At 41.5% G+C, this 19,542-nt stretch overlaps 1 protein-coding gene across 13 annotated transcripts in view; it reads right to left on the bottom strand.

Moving 5' to 3' along the window:
• The window catches only part of GLT8D2 (glycosyltransferase 8 domain containing 2), a 73,325-nt gene that overhangs the window by 5,058 nt on the left and 48,725 nt on the right, over positions 1 to 19,542 (bottom strand). For 10 of the 13 annotated variants that reach the window (XM_035257444.3, XM_035257443.3, XM_035257442.3 and 7 more), the window contains 6 exons: positions 12,360 to 12,531; positions 8,224 to 8,341; positions 6,576 to 6,660; positions 5,860 to 5,972; positions 3,484 to 3,650; positions 2,544 to 2,656 (listed from right to left, as the gene is read on the bottom strand). In XM_035257444.3, coding sequence (XP_035113335.1) covers positions 2,544 to 2,656; positions 3,484 to 3,650; positions 5,860 to 5,972; positions 6,576 to 6,660; positions 8,224 to 8,341; positions 12,360 to 12,531 — 768 coding nt within the window. Of the gene's footprint in view, positions 1 to 1,545; positions 1,652 to 2,543; positions 2,657 to 3,483; positions 3,651 to 5,859; positions 5,973 to 6,575; positions 6,661 to 8,223; positions 8,342 to 12,359; positions 12,532 to 19,542 lie in introns of all 13 variants that reach the window. The other 3 variants (XR_013522066.1, XR_013522065.1, XR_008473951.2) reach the window with 1 other exon arrangement.

The raw sequence follows: 19,542 nt of genomic DNA on the forward strand, positions 1-19,542 counted from the left end.
TGCAGAGGAGAAACTAGTTTTTTCAAGCTATAGCAGCATAATTGAAATAATTATCAATCACCAGAGTCTATACAAAGGACATATTCATTTGGGAAGAGACACTTTCTCGTGAAAAGTCTACTAAGTAAGGCATCCTCATCTCAGCTTCATAACTGAAGGGCTGTGTGGAGCTACCTCAGAGGGGCTTGCAATTTGGGTGATGAAATTGCTTTTAGCTAAATATATTTTGTAAATTTAAAAACTCTTAAGCCTGCCTGTTTAGACCCAAACTTAATGTCCATCGGTGTTATGTTGCCCTTCTGCCTCCAGAACACCCTGAAACCAGATCATTTTAAAAATGATTTTTGTGTAGATTCACTTTGCACACCATCCCCAATTCCAGAAACTCCAGCACAGATGGAAGCTTCATTCTACAAAGAAAAATGACATCTTTGTCTTGAGAATGTCCCTTCCTACTTGTAAGTTGGATATTTCTTTTTTTTTTTCTTTTGAGACAAAGTAGCTCTGTAGCCCAGGCTGGAGTACAGTAGCATGATCTCCGCTCACTGCAATCTCCGCCTCCAAGGTTCAGGCTGTTCTCCTGCCTCAGCCTCCTGAATAACTGGGATTACAGGCCAATGCCATTTTTGTGTTTTTAGTTTTGCCATGTTGGCCAGGCTGGTCTTGAACTCCTGACCTCAAATGATCCACCTACCTTAGCCTCGCAAAGTGCTGGGATTACAGATGTTAGCCACCGTGCCTGGCCTAAATTGGATATTTCATAAAATGTAATTTTGAGTCTCTGTTTCAAGATCATAAAATGCTGTCGTGTTACTGATCTAAGCTCTGCATAGCTGTTCCTACACGTTTTTTAAAATAGACCTACTTTGATGGGATTTTCTGCACATGGAAAGGTTGATACTTGACCTAATGGTAAACCCAACGTGACTATAAATCAAATCAGATGGACCACTGACTTCCCTGTGGCACTGTTTTGTGCATATGTATGCTCAGGAAAATCAGAGGATTCTGGTAATGACGCAGAAGCAATCCACAGAATCATCGAGGGCAGACAGTAACTCCGCCTCCACAATTCCGTCCTTTCTTTTAAAAAGGAGATTAGGGGACATGACACCTTGTAGGGTTGTGAGAATTAGAAATAATATTCACCTTCCTTAACAGAACTTAATCCAGTTCTTAGCAATATAATGGGGAGTTGGTAAATAAAAGTCCATATCTGTTGCCTCCAATTCTAAATTAATCCCCAAAGGTCTGAAAACAAAAGGTTTTTAAATACCTCTTTTGGCAGTAAAACCTAGATCCTGCTCAGCACCATATTACCTTTTTAAAATCCAAATTGTTTCTAAACTAAACATGTCTGGCCCAGTGCTTTTGGATAAGGGATTGTGGCCATGTGTTAGAATGGAATGAATGTGTCCTCTATGCTAGGCTCTATGCTAAGCAATTTACATGTATGCAGTAGCTTGCCCAAAATCATAGTTGGGATTCCAATCTATATCCTAAAACCTACACTGGTGTAGTGAATAAAAGACTTAAGGAACTCACAGAGTACAGAACCAACTGCTTTTTAAAGGATAAATTGTAATGGCAGCTTTCTGAATTCATCCTAAGCCATTATGCTAATTTATTTGGTTTCGTCCACTGTAGGTTACTGCAAGAGAAAATAAAGATGTGGCTCGACAGTTCAATAAAGCTTTGACAGTGAAAGTTCTTGCTCTCTCTCTTTTTTTTTTTTTTTGAGATGCAGTTTCACTCCTGTCGCCCAGGCTGGAATGCAATGGTACGATCTCAGCTCACTGCAACCTCTGTCTCCTGGGTTCAAGTGATTCTCCTGCCTCAGCCTCCCAAGTAGCTGGGATTACAGGCACCCACCACCATGCCCAGTTAATTTTTGTTATTTTTGGTAGAGACAAGGTTTCACCATGTTGGTCAGGCTGGTCTCTAACTCCTGACCTCAGGCAGTCCTTCTACCTCAGCCTCCCAAAGTGCTAGGATTACAGGCATGAGCCACCGCGCCCAGCCAAAAGTTATCTTAATAATTGTTAATGTTTATTGAGCATATACTATATGCTAAGCCTGAGTCTAATGTCTTTTCATAAATACCCAGAAACATGCCCCTCAGGTAGCTAAGAATATCAGCTGCACTTACAGAATCTGAGCACTGATTTGTCCAGCGTCACCTGGAGGATTTGAACTGAACAACCCTCTCCTCACCATGGTGCTCACCGGATCTATAAAATGCATATTTGCAGCCAGGCATGGTGGGTCATGCCTGTAATCCCAGCACTCTGGGAGGGCTGGCCAACATGGTAAAACCCCATCTCTACTAAAAATACAAAAATCAGCTGGATGTGGTCGTGCACACCTGTGATCCCAGCTACTCGAGAGGCTGATACAGATGAATTGCTTAAACCTGGGAAGCAGAAGTTGCAGTGAGCCGAGATCACACCATTGCACTTGAGCCTGAGCGGCAGAGCGAGACTCTGTCTCAAAAATAAAAAAATAAAATGTACATTTGCATTGTTTTTTTTTAAAATACTTACCCAGGTGCCTTATGTGCCACAGGGGGTTAATTGTGGAGTATTTCCCATGAAACACAATCAGCATTGGGGAGGTGGCCACCCCTCCTCCCAGAGAGCTGCCATAGAGGTTTTCCCTAAGAAATGAAACAGAAAAACAGCATTTGGCCTGGAGTCCCCACAAACTCAGATAAAGTAGAATCTCATATTGTAAAAGATACAAGACATTCTCTCACTATGTACTAAGACTTACGGCCTTTCATTCTCCCCAACTTTTCACTTTGAAAATTGTCAAACCTACACAAGATAGTAAGAATACCATGAACTCCCATATTCATCACCTGGATTCACAGTGTTCATATTTTGCCATTTTAACTCCCAGGTTTTTAAATAGTAGACATGGGAGATCAAATTCCAATCCCATGTTATTTAGAATAACTTTACTGGCAAATTCAAGGCTGTGATGGTGTTAAAATATCCAGATAAAAAAGACTGCCAGGCAGTCCAATGATGTGATCATAGCGGTTGTATTAGAGTTATTTTTATCTTCTCTATTTTTAAATCTTTTGTAATGAAAAATTATACATTTAAAAAATCAACCTTAAAAAGCAAAGTTAACTCTACATGATAATCCTTAATAACAAATCTATGTTAAAAGGGGAAACTCAGCTAAGATAAGTAAAGATTGTTACGCGGAAGAGATTCAAGTCACATTTTTCAACAACTTACTCGGAAAATGTATAATTAGGGCTCCTCACTCCACAGGATCTTGATTCCTCTGATTTATATCTTTTGAGGAAAGACTTTAATTGACTGTCCCCTTTCCTTTCTTAACAGTGCCTCTGTCAGAAAATCTGACCTAAGATGGCTGTGAAATATTTCTAACCCTTGAACTATGTGTGGAAAATTAACTGAATGATTTTGTTCCCAAGCATGAAAAAACGGTATAGAAGTCTGCACGTACTCCACATTTTTTTGCATCCATGTCTCCAATTGCTTGGTGATGCGCTGGTGCTTCCATTCCGTCATGTTGGCAACAATCACCCCAGGATTGAAAGAGCAGGTGCTGGGGCTGATGCCAAGGTCTTTGATGGCCTTCTTCCGGTAGTCCAGATAGCCCATGTATGTATTCTGTGAGGGAACAGGATGCATATGCTTTTGACCAGCAAATCTTTTGTTTCTGGAAAATGATCATTTTCTTGAAACCCTTGTGCAATATCTCTGGGTTTCATCCTGTGTCACTGGCCACTTGGTGGTTTCTTGTTGTTGTTTTGTTTTGCTGGTTTCCCCTTATTTCTCCAGCCTCTAAATGCTGAATGCCCTAAGTCTGAGTGCAGCACCAGTGGCTTTCTCTAGCAATAACTCCATAAACGGCCTTGTCCAGTCCCATGGCTCTAAGTACCACCCACCTGACAGCCCTGGCCTCTCCTCTGCACTTCCAACTCCTGCTACATCTGCCATCCAAATGTCTCCTTTCAGATGCTTAGTAAGGCAGCTCCAACTTACATCCAAAAAATGATCTCAATTCTATCCCAAACCTGCTTCCCTGCCCCTGCCCTACCTCAGTCAGTGGCAACTCTATCCTTCTAGTTACTTGGGCAAAAAACCTGGGATCATTAGGTCCTCCTTGACTCCTTTTTTCTCACTCGCTTCTCATCCAAATCTGTCAGCAAATCCTGTTGTTCCCATCTTCAAAATGCCGGAAGCCAACCGCTTCTCTTGCCACTACTGCTACCTTCCTGTTCAGGCCATAATCGCCACTCACTGGATTTCTGCAAGTTCCTCCTAAGCAGTATCCTTGCTTCCACCCTTTTCCACCCTACTCTGTCTCTACGTCACTCATCCCTTCAAAGCTCTTCCAATAGCTTCCCATCTCATTCACAGAAACAGCCAGAGTTCCTAGAATGGCCTGCCATACCCTATACCATCTGACCCTCCAGTACCTCTCCAACTCCTGTTATTCTCCTCTTGATCCCCAGCAACAGTGACCACCTTTAATGAACCAGACTCACCCCTGCCTCAAGATCTTTACACTTGCTCTTTCCTCTTACTGGAGAGTTTCCCCACTAACCATCTGCATAGGTGGTTCCCTCAGTTCCTTCAAGTTTAGGTTCAAATGACACCATCTCAGTGGAGCCTTTCCTGATTGCCCTATTTAAAATACAGCCCCGCCACCACCCCAATCCTCTGTTAAATATTTTACTTGTTTACTGTCTCTCTTCCCACTAGAATGTGAACTATACAAAAGCAGGAGTTTTTGTTTTGCTCACTGTATTACTAGCACCTAAAACAGCGCCAGGTGCAGAGTAAGCACTCAGTAAGTAGTAGTTGAATGAATGTAGTATGGGGCAGGACACATACATTCTTTCACCCATACAGACTGTCATATTCTATAATTCCTTAATATGATGCTCTCAAACCTTATACAGGAGTCATGGAAATACTTGAGTACTTTCTATGCACCAGGCTCTTTTCTAAGAACTTTACATGTACTACCTCATTACTCTCATGTAATAGCTTTATATGCATTAAAATTCTCACAGTAACTGCAAGGGAAGTACTATTATTACCTCTGTTTGACAAATGAGGGAGAAACAACTGGCTAAGTAACTTGCCAGAGGTCATAAAACTGCCAAGTGATAGTGCCAAGATTTTGACAAAATCGAATCTGGTCCCCGAGTCTATGCCTTGAAGTGCCTTAAAATGCCACACACATAAAAGTATTTGCTAGAAGCTTTTCTGGAAAACAGCAGTCAACTCTTAATAACACCTCATATTTCAAAGCTACTCCTTTGGTTTCAGCATCGCCTGTAGACTCAACTTTCCTCATTTCCATCAGGGTAAGGAAATCTTTACCCTTAACAAAATCAATATTTTCTTCTACTGGAAGAGGGACAAAGGCGATGGTCAAAACTCTGAAAATAGAACCAATGATTCAGCAAGTCTCTCTTACAGAAAACACCATCTCTGATAGAGCATGGTTATGAGCAACATAGGTAACAACGATCACTTCTGGAGCTTTTATTTCATGCTGGACTCTTGGACACCACGTTATTTCATTATTGCTCACAAAGACACAACAAAGTAGACACGATTGTTCCATGTTTCAGGTAAGGAAAGTGGGACTTTGCAGGGTTAATTTAAGTCGCCTCAGAGTTGGTGAGGCGTGGAGCTGAGATGCGAACCAAAGTCCCAGACCCCTGTGCTGTTCCACCTCCCAGCAGTCCAGACTGTCCTATAGGGTTTTCAAGGTGGAGGTTGCACTCATTTTGAGTTGCAGAGGGGGAGAAGGGACCAGAACTCTAGGGTGAAGGGAGGATTTCCAAGATAGTGTGCCCACCTGAAGTCCCACGAGTCTGTTTATGTCCTGAGCAGAGGGCAAATCGCAGTCATCTGAAAAAGCCGCTGCGTGGCCCAGGGCCAAGGTGGTGTCATACAGTTCTTGGATGTCACCTGAATTTAGAAACACCAGCAATTAAAACATTACGGCATTTGTTTTGGGGCCAAATAGAGCCTTAGAGTTTAAACAGTTCTTGATTTTGCTACGGGAGAAGAGTATTGGATCCCTGATTTCAAGTGGCTTGACAATTTATTTAGCAAGAGTCGTGCCTACAGATTCAGAAAGCCACTTGATGATGAGTTCAGAATGGCATTGATCAAATTTCTTTATTTCTGTTGCTAAAAGTAGGTACCACACCAATGCATACCCTGTTTGTAATGGAAGAGATATAACTCATTTGAATATCAAAACTTAGCTCATGCCTAAGAATGCCATCCGTGACGCTTTATTTCCATACATTATAGGGATACAGGGAAAGGAAACGCTACCAAGCTATTTATTGCAAGTTTTGACAATCAGAGTGTCAACGGATTGTCCTGGTAAGTATCAACCCCTGTTTCCAAAATACTTCCAAATTTACAACAATACTATACTCATAACTTAAATAAGCAGTCAAAACTCACTGCACAATTAGCTATTTGAAAAATGAAGAGAGACAGTCATTCTACTTATCAGCTGCTTCTTTTCCACGTGTTCTTGGCAGTTAGCAAGAGTACCTTGTACAATTACATCATCGTCCAAATAGATGACTTTCTCATGTTGGTGGATAAGTAGAGGGAGATAAAATCGAACAAAGTTCAGCTGTTAAAACAACAAAAGAAATGATGGTGGGAAGGAGGCATATGGCTTAGTGTCTTCTGAGAGTACTGGAGAGTCGGCTTTGACCATGGCCTCAGCTCACCTCCAGGTTTGGAGCAGAATCAAACAGGAGCTAGCCAGATATCTCACCTGAGTTTCCCAGTGCCTGAAATATCTGAGGCTTGAGGCTGAAGCCAGTGCTGGTGGATCAGCTATTCTTCTAGATCCAAACCCCCTAGTGCAGAGGCTGCTGCCACCTTCATCTCTGTTAACTGCTGCAGTGGGTGTTACAGAGGCTCCGTGGTCAATCTTTTAGGGCACAAATCGCCTGCCTTACTCTACCTCCAGTAATTTGATAACTGTCAATTAAATCAGCCTGAAATACACACACACACACACACACACACACACACACACACACACACGTGTGTGTGTCATCCCAACAGCAAGCTCAACCTTTTAGCTCCTTGAACCAGAAAAAGGAGCACCATGAGCTGTGGGGTAGGAACTTCAAAGTTTCATTACTAACAGTGTTGCTTAATCTGAAGTCTTAACTCAGCTTGTACTCTGACAGTATCTGGAATTGGGGAAAGATCATATCATAGACAGAGGGCTTAGAATTAAGTAAATTTTCAGGGATGAATTTAAGTAACAATTATACGTAGAAGGTGGCTGCAGTTTCTGTAAAACTGCTGTCAAACACCCCACTCTTTTTTTTTTTTCTTTTCTGATACAGGGTCTGACTCTGTTGCCCAGGCTGGAGTGCAGTGGCATCATCACAGCTCACTACAGCCTCAAACTCCCAGGCTCAAACAGTCCTCCCACCTCAGCTCCTGAGTAGGTAGCTCGGACTACAGGGGTGTGCCACCAAACCTAGCTAATTTAAAAAAATAAACGGGGTCTCAATATGTTACCCAAGCTGGTCTCAAACTCCTGGGTTCAAGCAACCCTCCCGCCTCACCCTCCCAAAGTGTTGGGATTATTGGCCTGGCCAAAAACACCACTTTTTATGCAAAAAGAAAAATAAAAAATAAAAAAGGGAGAGGGTCCCTTTTGTAAGAACACTCGTGGTAAAATACCTTAAGATTTCCAATGCTAGGAAAAGAGTTTGTGTCTCCTCAGTGTATTATCTTAGTCAATACCATGAAGTATATAATCCATTATGCTACCCTTTTTTCTTAGCTGTCGGATACTCAGAGGTAGATTTAACATGCAATCACAGTTAAATATCCCAACAGCCAACAGATCTGGGGAACTCTTTCCTGGCCTCAGCTACCTGGCCCTCCTCTAGCTCCCACCCCTACAGACATATTCATACTCGTAAATGCATTCTGCATTTTTAATGCTTCATTTCTTCTTTAATAACTTCATCGTGTTTCTATAAACCATCTTAAATCCTTTCTGTAGCAGCTGGCTTATAAATTATACATAAGCAGAGTTTGGTGAAGATCAAACACCAGAAGCCTTCAAAAATAACATTCCACATGTATCTCAGTGCCTGGCGCTCCTTACTGAACAAGGGTCTCATCAAGGACTGTCCCCTGCATCTGCATAGTCCCTACTTACGGGCTGCAGCAATTCAGGCCTCGGTGAGTCTGGTCTGATCTTCCCTTTGAGGACCATTGGATTGAATTCCACGATTTTAAAGTTTATTTCTCTCAGTTTGGAATGTTCGATCCATTTTCTAAAAAGATGACAAACAAACCTCTAGTATACACTTCAGATCTTTCCTCCATTTGCCTGTTTCCCCAGGGTCAATCTGTTGCCTCCCTAGAAAGTTAAAATTAAAATGTGTGTAAACTTAGTAGAGTTTAGTCCAATAAATCCTCCTGACTTTTCTCCCCATCTGGTCTGACTTTAAATCTTTTTTCCCCTCAATCACATAACCCTTTCTGCAAAGGAAATGAAGCAAAATAGTAACCAAATCTCTCCCCAGATCCAAATAATTTCCCCAGGAAACAGGAAGAATGAAAAGTGTTCTTTCTTACAAAGCAGCATCTGTGGTTGTTGGTACTGTCTTCGCCATGTGGTAACAGCTCTGAAATGTTATGAAGCAGGACATTCTGAACCTTCAACTTTGATTGAAGTCATTTTTACTCTGTAGTTTGGACTCCAAGGCTGATTTGAATTTACCTTTGTCTCTTTGATTCACTCCCTCAATTTTCCCCATCTGTCTTCATGCCTCTTCTTCACCTTCCCCCTCCCTCTCCCCTTCTGTTTTCTTGGTCTTGCAGAATTTTTATCTTGTATCCAATTCATAATGAGATTCTTGGGAGAAATAATCCCAAAATAAAATGTCCAATGACTAAAGCCACCTAGGGTAGAATTTGTTGCTGACTAAAAATCAACAAAAGAATTAAATGTGAACAAAATTTAGGTCAGCAAAATCTGAAAAAAAATTGGTCATATCAATTTTAAAAAGTTAGTCTCTCTAACAGAAAAATAGGCAAGAGACTTGAACACTTACTTCCAAATGGTTACAAAGTGTGTGGGAAAAGTGTTCAATAACATTAGAAACAAGGAAACCTCAAATTTCTAGATACCACTGGACGCTCATCAAAATGGCAAACTTCAAAAGACTGATTATACTAAGTATTGGTTAGGACATGCTGGACGTTACATGAGTGTGTTTACTTTGTGATAATCCAGTAAAATGCACACTGGATTTATAGAATTTTCTGATTTGGGATTCTACTTCAATGAAAAAAATTGTTTTTAATATATAAAAGGAGGCAGGGAGTTCTTGGACAGTAAGAGCCAGGAAACAGCCCCTGCAAAGACAGAAAGTCATGTGGCTCATGCCTTTTGTTAAGGACAAACCCTTACTCAGAACCCTTAAATGTGCCATCCTTTTGGACTTGGTTTTTTGGTTTTCATACCCATGGATAGTTAATGGGCTGTTAACAACAGGTTAAATGAATGATGAGCAATAGTATGATGAGGAGAGTGAGGAATGAGACAGAAAACCCCAGAAAGCATACACAAGCCCTCAAAATCCAGGGCAGCCAAGGGCCATTTAGATAGTGGCAAACACCTTACAGATCTCTGTACCTCCTGATGGTACCACTACATATTATTTAATTATAAAAGCAGCATGTAAATATATTCTCCTTTTGAATGATCAAATAATACTGAAACACCTTGAACTTTCCTTCACCAGCATCCTCCCCAATTCCTCTGTTCTCCCAAGAGATAGTGTTAACAATTTAATAGCTTTCCAGTTCTCTCTTTTTTTTTTTTGAAATGGAGTTTTGCTCTTGCTGCCCAGGCTGGAGTGCAATGGTGTGATCTCAGCTCACCATAACCTCCACCTCCTGGGTTCAAGCAATTCTCTTGCCTCAGCCTCCCAAGTAGCTGGGATTACAGGCATGTACCACCACACCTGTCTAATTTTTGTATTTTTAATAGAGACGGGGTTTCTCCATATTGATCAGGCTGGTCTCACACTCCCGACCTCAGGTGATACGCCTGCCTCAGCCTCCCAAAGTTCTGGGATTACAGGCGTGAGTCACCGTGCCTGGCCTCCAGTTCTTTTTCTTTACTGAAACACATACATGTACATGTACACACTTATAGTTAGGGGTTTTGAATTTTCATAAAGTGGAATCATGCTATACAAGTTAAACTGTAACCAGCTTTTTCCACTTGACAATATGCCTTGAGGATCTCCTGTGTCTGTTTATACAGAGTGCCTTCTTTTTTTAACAGCTGGATCACATTTCACAGTTCATTTAAATATTCTTCCATTGGTGGACATTTAAGCACTTTGAAATGCTTTTACTAGTTCACATAGTGCTGAAACTAGCATTGTTTACACATATTTTGGTAATATGTACTAGAATTTTTGTAGTATAGATTCCTGGAAGAGGAAATGACATGTGAGTCAAATTATACATGCATACAACATTTTGATAAATGTTGCCATGTTGACCTCGCCAAACGCTTGCCAACTTAGAAGATGCACATTGTGTAAATAAGGAATACGCATGTCCATTTTCCTGCACTGAGTAATAATGTTCTGTTTAATTTTTGCCAACCTGATAAGTGAAAAATGATGTCACTGAAGTGACATATATGGTTTAAACAATGCAAAAATGTTTTAACTCACATTTTCCTATTAATAGAAAAACTTTGCTTATTTATTTATTTATTTATTATTTTATTTTTGGAGATGCAGTCTCGCTCTGTCACCCAGACTGGAGTGCAGTGGCATGATCTCAGCTCACTGCAGCCTCCACCTCCTTGGTTTAAGCCACTCTTCTGCCTCAGCCTCCCCAGTAGCTGAGATTATAGGCATGGGCTACCATGCCCAGCTAATTTTCATATTTTTAGTAGAGACAGGGTTTTGTCATGTTGGCCAGGCTGGTCTTGAATTCCTGACCTCAGGTGATCCACTGCCTTGGCCTCCCAAAGTACTATAATTACAGGAGTGAGCTACCACCCCCAGCCTTATTTATTTGTTTTTAGCTGAAACAAGGTCTCACTCTTTTGCCCAGACTGGAGTTAAGTGGTGTGCTCATAGCTCACAGCACCCTCAAGCTCCTGGGCTCAAGGGATCCTCCTACTTCCCGTGAAGCTATGTATCACCATACTCTGCTAATTTTTAAAAATGTTTTTGCAGAGACAGAGGTCTTGCTATGTTGCCCAGGCTGGCCTGACCCCAAGCCATCCTTTTTTTTCTTCAGCCTCCCAAAGTGTTGGAATTATAGAAGTGAGACACCTCACCCAGCCTACAACACCTTTTCATGTTTATTGGCCATTTGTATTTTACATCTGTAAATTGTCTGGTTATATTCTATGCCCATTTTTGACTATGTTTTTAAATTTTTTTGTGTTTTTAAATTTTTTGTAACAATTATGTATTTTGGATAGTAATTCTATGTCTATAATACATGTTAAAAATACTTTCTTTCAATCTATTGTATGAGTAGCTTCATTTGTATTTTTCATCATTGTAAAGTTTTTAAATGTTACAGTCAAATCTGTCCATTTTTCTTGATGATTTCTGGGCTCAGAGAGACACTCTCCATACCAAGATTTTACAGTTATCTTTCATTTTTATAATATGTTCAAATTTTAATTTTTGTTTATTTCTTAATCCAAAAAGAAAGGAAATCTTATTAAGGAAATGTAAGAAAGTAGAGGCCAGGTGTGGTGGCTTACACCTGTAATCCCAGCATTTTGGGAGGCTAAGGAGGGATGATTGCTTGAACCCAGGATTTTGATACCAACCTAAGCAACAAAGAGAGATTCAATCTCCAAAAAAAATTATAAAATGAGCTGGGTGTGACAGCATGTGCCTGTAGCCCCAGCTACTTGGGAGGCTGAAGCAGAAGGATTGCTTAAGCCTGGGAGGTCAAGGCTGCAGTGAGCTGTGATTGCACCACTGCACACTCCAGCCTGAGTAACACAGCAAGATCTATCAGAAAGACGGAGGGGAGGGGAGGGGAGGGGAGGGAAGGGGAGAAGAAAAAGAAGGAGGAGGGGGAGGAAGAAAGGAGGGAAGGAAGGAAAAATAAAGGAGAAAGAGAAAAGAAAGAAGAGAGAGGGAAAAAGGGAAGGAGGAAGGGAAGAAGGAAGGAAGGGAGGGAGGGAGGGAGGAAGGAAGGAAGGAAGGAAGGAAGGAAGGAAGGAAGGAAGGAAGGAAGGAAGGAAGGAGGAAGGGAAGCAGAAAGTGCCAAAGTCTGTAAGACACAACTTACCGGATTCGAGTCAGAGTATTCCGGAGTCCCACTACATAAAACAAGATGTTGGCATCAGTGTTGCTGTAGATGCTATTGATGGCAGCCATAGTGGCACCCATCCTCCCTGCAGCAGCACAAATCACCACAGGAATCTCTTCTTCCAGTTCTTCAGGAGTCTCTGATTCATCATCTGGAAACATCAAAATCAGTGTCTTGGAACATGAAAGAATTTCGCAGTAGAGCCAGTTTAATGCATCTTCCACACTCCTGGGTGAAGACAGCATAGTGTCGAAGAGACTGCTGATCGTTCTCCAATATCTAGTCATTCCGTCTTCCCTTAGAGAAGAACTTTGGAATTTTAGCTGGTACATAGCCAGCCACGAAGACTATTTTACCAGACTTATGTGCAGCTCCATGTGATCAAGTTCAGACCAATGGGATGTTAGTTCAAGTAATGTGTGCCACTGCTGGGTCTACCCTTCAAAGAAATGCTCATCCACCCCCTTGCCTTTCCCCTTTCCCATTGGCTGGACTGTTGATATGACAGTGGTAGTTAGAGTAGTCAGCTTAGATCACAAGATGGAAGCTACCTGTTGACCTCACCAAAACCATAATATAAAGGAATCTTGATCTGGCTAATTGTGGAACAGATACATTAGACTTCTACTTGAGAGAGGAAATAAACTTCTATTTTGTTTATGTCACTATTGAAACCACACTCCCAAAGAGTTAAAGAAATCAATGACTGATAGAAATTCTTGAGTTTGCAGGATGATAGATTAGGAAAAACAATTTTTGCTGAAATGATGAAACTCTCTCTGCTTCTGAGATTAAGAAACTGGCTGAAATCAGTTGGAACCAATATGGTCAACTGAAGTTTGCACAGAACAAACTTGCTGATGTCACAGCTTGGATTTCCGCCCTGTTTTTCATACTAACTCCTCCCAGATTTGCACATGAGACCCATGAGGTAGCATGAAGAAATAACTGCATGCCCCAGGACTCTCCAGACCTCCTCTTCCTTTCCATCCTTCACCTACTAATCCCAGAATCCATCCTTGAGCCTTATTAATAAAATTACTGCCTTAAAGCCATAACAGGACACAAATTTGAGCTGGGCTCCTGTCTCCTTGTTAGATGATTTACAGGAAAACATTTTGCTTCTCTCAAAACTCAGGGTCATAGTGTTGGATTCTAGCACATCAGGCAGCGAGCCCTTTTGCTCATAACACAAAATCTATTTTGGAGCTATTTTACAGGAGCCAATTGGCTGACCTAAAACACACACACAGTTAAAAAAACAAAGAACTGAAAGCTTCATTTGTCCACCAGTCTCCAACTCTTTCCTGAATCAGAATATTCACTTTGTCTGCACTGCTGTAAGATACTACCTGTGATTTTCCTTCTTCTATCCCCACTCTTGTCAAGTTTCTCAATGCTGACAGCAAGAGGAAGGAGGTAAATGAAAGAGCATGACTAATGCACAAGATGAAGAATTAATCATTCTTTTGAGCCTTGGCTGTGATATAAAACATCAAAGCCATATAACATCATACTTTAGTACCACAATACAACTTTCAGCCTTGGAGAATAATGATCTGTAAGTAGAGTATCCACTATCTACTATAAAATGCCCAACTGATTTTTACTTAAAGAGCTCTCGCTCTCGCTCTCTCTCTCTCCCCCCCCTCCACCCTCCACTTTCCACTCCCTCTCTTTCCAGATCCTTTTTGAAAAACCTCTGTCCCTGAGGTCCAGGGTAGTTGTAGCTGATATTTAATTCAACAAGCATTTCTGGATACTAACTACCAGGTACTGTGTTTTGTGTAATTTAAGACACACTGAAAATGGCCTCCTCTTTCTCCTTCTACTGTGTCTGAAATTTCTATGACTAGCATAATTTTGTTTTCACAATATATTTACTGACATGAGAGAATGCTCATAAGACACTGTTAAGGAGAAAAGAATACAAAATTCTCTCTGGTATTTGATCCCAATTTGATACATACATATTTGCAAATGGACCTATGTCTATTTATGGAATTATGCATGACTTTGATTTTATTTGTATTTCTTATACTTTCCAAATTGTCTAAAGTAACCATGATACGGTATGGCTCTGTGTCCCCACCCAAATCTCATCTGGAATTATACTCCCATAATTCCTATGTGTTGTGGGAGGGACCCAGTGGAAGATAATTGAATCATGGGAATGGTTTTTGCCATACTGTTCTTGTGGTAGTGAATAAATCTCATGAGATCTGGTGGTTTTATCAGGGGGTTCTGCTTTTACATCTCTCAACTTCTCTTGCTGCCGCCATGCAAGAAGTGCCTTTCACCTCCTGCCATGATTCTGAGGCCTCTCCAGCCATGTGGAACTATAAGTCCAATTAATACTCTTTTTCTTCCCAGTCTAAGGTATGGCTTTATCAACAGCATGAAAACTGACTAATACAGTAAATTGGTACCAGTAGAGTGGGACATTGCTGAAAAGATACCCAAAAATGTGGAAGCAACATTGGAACTGGGTAACAAGCAGAAGTTGGAAAAGTTTAGAGAGGTCAGATGAAGACAGGAAAACGTAGGAAAGTTTGGAACTTCCTAGAGATATGTTGAATGGCTTTGACCAAAAGCCAGTTAGAGACATGGACAATAAGGTCCAGGCTGAGGTGGTCTCAAATGGAGAAGAGGAATTTGTTGGGAACTGGAGCAAAGGTGACTTTTGTTATGTTTTAGCAAAGAGAGCTGAGGCATTTTGCCCCTGCCCTAGGGATTTGTGGAACTTTGAACTTGAGGGAGATAATTTAAGATATCTGGTGGAAGAAATTTCTAAGCAGCAAAGCATTCAAGAGGTGGCTCGGGTGCTGCTAAAGGCATTTGGTTTTATAAGGGAAGGAGAGCATAAAAGATTGGAAAATTTGCAGACTGACAATGTGATAGAAAAAAAAAAACAACAATTTTCTAAGGAGAAATTAAAGCCAGCTGCAGAAATTTGCATAAGTAATAAGGAACCAAATGTTAATCCCCAAGACAATGGGAAAAATGTCTCCAGGGCATATCAGTGGTCTTCAAGGCAGCCCCTCCCATCACAGGCCCAGAGGCCTAGAAGAAAGTGGTTTCATATGCTGGGCCCAGGGTCTGGTGCTATATGCAGCCTAAGGACTTGGTGCCCTGTGTCCCAGTCACTCCAGCCATGGCAGAAAGGGGCCAACATAGAGCTCAGGCCGTGGCTTCAGAGCCTTGGCAGCTTCTGTGTGGTGTTAAGCCTGTGAGTGCACAGAAGTGAAAAATTGGGGTTTGGGAACCTCCACCTAGATTTCAGAAGATACATGGAAATGTCTAGATGCCCAGGCAAAAGTTTGCTGCAGGGGTGAGGCCCTCATGGAGAACTTCTGCTAGGGCAGTGCAGAATGGAAATGTGTGATCAGAGCTACCACACAGAGTCCCTACCAGGGCACTCCCTAGTGGAGTTCTGAGAAGAGGGCCACTGTCCTCCAGACCCCAGAATGGTAGATCCACTAACAGCTTGTACCTATTGCTGGAAAAGCCACAGACAGACACTCAATGCCAGCCCATAAAAGCAGCTGGGAGGGAGGCTGCATCCTGCAAAGCCACAGGGTAGAGCTGCCCAAGACCATGGGAACCTACTTCTTGCATCAGCATCACCTGGATGGGAGACCTGGAGTCAAAGGAGATCATTTTGGAACTTTAATATTTGACTGCCCCACTGGATTTTGGACATGTAGGGGGCCTGCAACCCCTGTTTTGGCCAATTTCTCCCATTTAGAATGGCTGTATTTACCAAATACCTGTACCTGCATTGTATCTAGGAAGTAACAAGCTTGCTTTTGATTTTACAGGCTCATGGACAGAAGGAACTTGTCTTGTCTCAGATGAGACTTTGGACTGTAAATTTTTTAGTTAATGCCCTAATGAGCTAAGACTTTGAGGGACTGTTGGGAAGGCATGATTGGTTTTAAAATGCGAGGACATGAGATTTGGAGAGACCAGGGAAGAATGATATGGTCTGGCTCTGTGTCCCCATGGAAATCTCATTTCAAATTGTACTTTCATAATTCCCACATGTTGTAGGAGGGACCCATTGGAAGATAATGTGAATCATGGGAATGGTTTCCCCCATACTATTCTCATGGTAGTGAATAAGTTTCATGAAATCTGATGATTTCATCACGGTTTCCACTTTTGCATATCTCATTTTCTCTTGCTGCTGCCATGTAAGAAGTGCCTTTTGCCTCCCATATGGTTCTGAGCCCTCCCCAGTCATGTGGAACTGTAAGTTCAATTAAACTTCATTGTCTTCCTAGCCTTGGGTATGTCTTTATCAGCAGCATAAACAAACCAAAAAAAAGTTTCTTAAGGATTATTCCTTTTGGACTAAATTGTCGTCTTATGGAGGTATTGTGTGATGTGGTACCTGAGGCTGTGAAGTGATCTGCCAGAAATGCTAATTTGACTATATTTCTTTTTTGCTGAAAGTTCTTCAGTGGTTCCTAAAAGTTAAAGCCACATCTTTGCCTGGCACAAAAGCTCCCTCATGATCCAGCCCCTGCTCACTTCTCCAGCCTCACCTCATTCTATTTCAGTAACACCAAACTCTTCATGGTTCCCAGAACACTACTTTTATCTCAGTGCCTTTACATATGATGCTTCCAATGCCTGGAATGCTTGCAATATCCTTTTCTGCATGGCTAACCTTTACATATTTATTCCAAATTCCAAATGCGGTGCCAACATCAGATCCTCTGGGAAGCCTTTAACAGCTCCCTGCACAAACATCATGTTCCTTCTCTGTACTGTGGCCTGCCTATGGTTGGATTTATTAAGTGCACTGCAATTTACTTGGTTGCATGTCTTCCCTCTTTCTCCTACACTAGGATCCCTGTGAGGCCCGGGATGGTATCTTGTTCATCTCTGTATTCTCAGCAGCTGTCCCAGTGCCTGGTACATGGTAGATTTTCAATAAAATCTGAATAGATGGGTGAGTATTAGATACCACTATTTGAGCACTTGCCACAATGCACTGGAAGAATCTTTATGTGTCTGACTCCTTCACTACACCGTAAGCTCATTATATTATCCCCACCGAGTCTGGCACTTGGGAGTGCTTAATGAAAGTTTGCTGAAATCAACTAAATGGAATTGATGAATGAGCCTCAGAAAACAGGACTCTTGAGGAATAAGAGGGAAGGGTGAAAACGCTGGGCTAGTGCCTGGCTCCCAGGCCCAGGTGGAGGCCTTCAGCAGACAATGGGAAGCACGAGGTAGAAAAAGGAGGGCATTCTCATGAAAGAGGGGACACTCCAGAAGAAGGTCAAACATTGAATGTCCAGCTCTGCTGCCAACACATGACACTGCCACACTCCTTAGGGGCCTCTGCCAGGCAGAGAAACTGAGCACTAACCTAAGCCAAAAATACTGCTCTCTGCCAAAAAATTTCCCCTGGACAGAATGAAGGACAAAGGCACACTGGAGAAATGAGGCAGAAAGGCTTATCAACTGTACCTTCTTCATCAATGCTCCATCCTTGCAGTTTCTTTAAGAATTATCTGCTCCGTTATTTGGATTCACTGTACCAACTGGTGCCTAAGCCAATGCATTAAACTGTTGGCTATGGGAAACCATTTGGTGCCTAACAAAAATAGAAAACATCACAATGACAGCAGAATGGACTAGAAATGATTACTGCCTTCATCCCTTCCATAAGCAGCTCTGATCAAGCCATGCCTATTCGTAGAAGAGAGGAAATGTTCTGCTCTCCTAGTACCATGACTCAGAATCCCATTTCAAATAAGAATTGTTTTAGCCAAGTGAATCAGCTTGCCTCTCCCCAAGTGAGACAGCTGTGAGTGACCAGCACACTAACTACAAAAAAAGTATCAGGAGATTACATGGAATGTCACGATGGGGAGATTACAGAGAATGATGCCATGTCTTACTTCAGTATAGGACTTCATAGGGCTGCTGGACATTAACTTAGAACACTTGTTTTTTGAATTAATGTTTTTTACCTTATAAAAATTAATATTTAATTATTGAGAAAATTTCAGCCCAAACCAAAGAGTATTTGGTAAATTGTGACTGTTTTCTGCAGACCTCTCACTCCTACTCCAAAAGTAGACCTATATAACAATATATAACATAACCAGTATGGTGTGTGACCCCTAAACCCTTCTTCATGTGTACATATTCTAAAAGAATATATACCTTAAACACTTATTATTTAAAAACCAAAATGGAATCATACTTTTCAGTCTCTTCTGGAACTTGCTTTTCCCACTTAACATATCACAAGCATCCTTCCATGCCAACACTACGTTCGTCTGAGTGGTATTTTATAACACTGATTTTAAAAAATTTTAACACTGAATGAATAAACACATGATAATGGATCCATTCATGTGGTCCAAATGCTTTGTTTATTTATATAGATGATTAGTCGGTCAGGATGTGCATTTCTTTAGAGCTGTTTTAACAGCTGTTTTGAAACTGGTCCACTTCTTTCTCTGAAGAAGGGAGTCTGTGGTGGGATTAGTTGAGCGAATGTGTTGGTTTATGAGCAGGGAGGGAAGTGTGAGGAATGGAGTCAGAAGTTCAGATAACATATGTCTTTACATGATTTCCTTTTCTCTCTTTTAAAACAGTTTATTGAGATGTAGATACTACTATGGACTGAATTGTGTCCTCCAGAGTCCACCTGTTAACATCTTAGCTCCCAGCATCTCAGGATGTGCGTTCTTGGAGACAGAGCCTTTAAAGGGGAAATTGAGTTAAAGTGAAGTCATTTAGTGCGGCCTTAACCCAATAAGACTGGTATCCTAATAAGAGGAGGAAAAGAGGAGAATCATATAGAGGGTCACAACCAAAACTGCAGCACAGAGAAAATGCCACGTGAGGACACAGCAAGAAGGCGGCTGTCTGCATGCCAAGGAGAGAGGCCTCAGGAGAAACCAAACCTGCTTACACCTTGATCCTGGACTTCCGGCCTCCAGAACTAGAGAAAACACATTTCTATGGTCTAGCCTTCTAGTCTGTGCTAGTTTGTTATGGCAGCCCTAGCAAACAAATACAGATTTTAAGAAAAGATTTACCCATTGTAAGTGCATAGTTCAATGATGTTTTGTACATTTTGAGAGCTGCGCAACCGTCACCACTATCCAGTTTTAGAAAGTTCCACCGAGCC

Source organism: Callithrix jacchus, chromosome 9 (genome assembly GCF_049354715.1).
Source record: "Callithrix jacchus isolate 240 chromosome 9, calJac240_pri, whole genome shotgun sequence".
In the NCBI taxonomy this organism is placed as follows: Eukaryota; Metazoa; Chordata; class Mammalia; order Primates; family Cebidae; genus Callithrix; species Callithrix jacchus.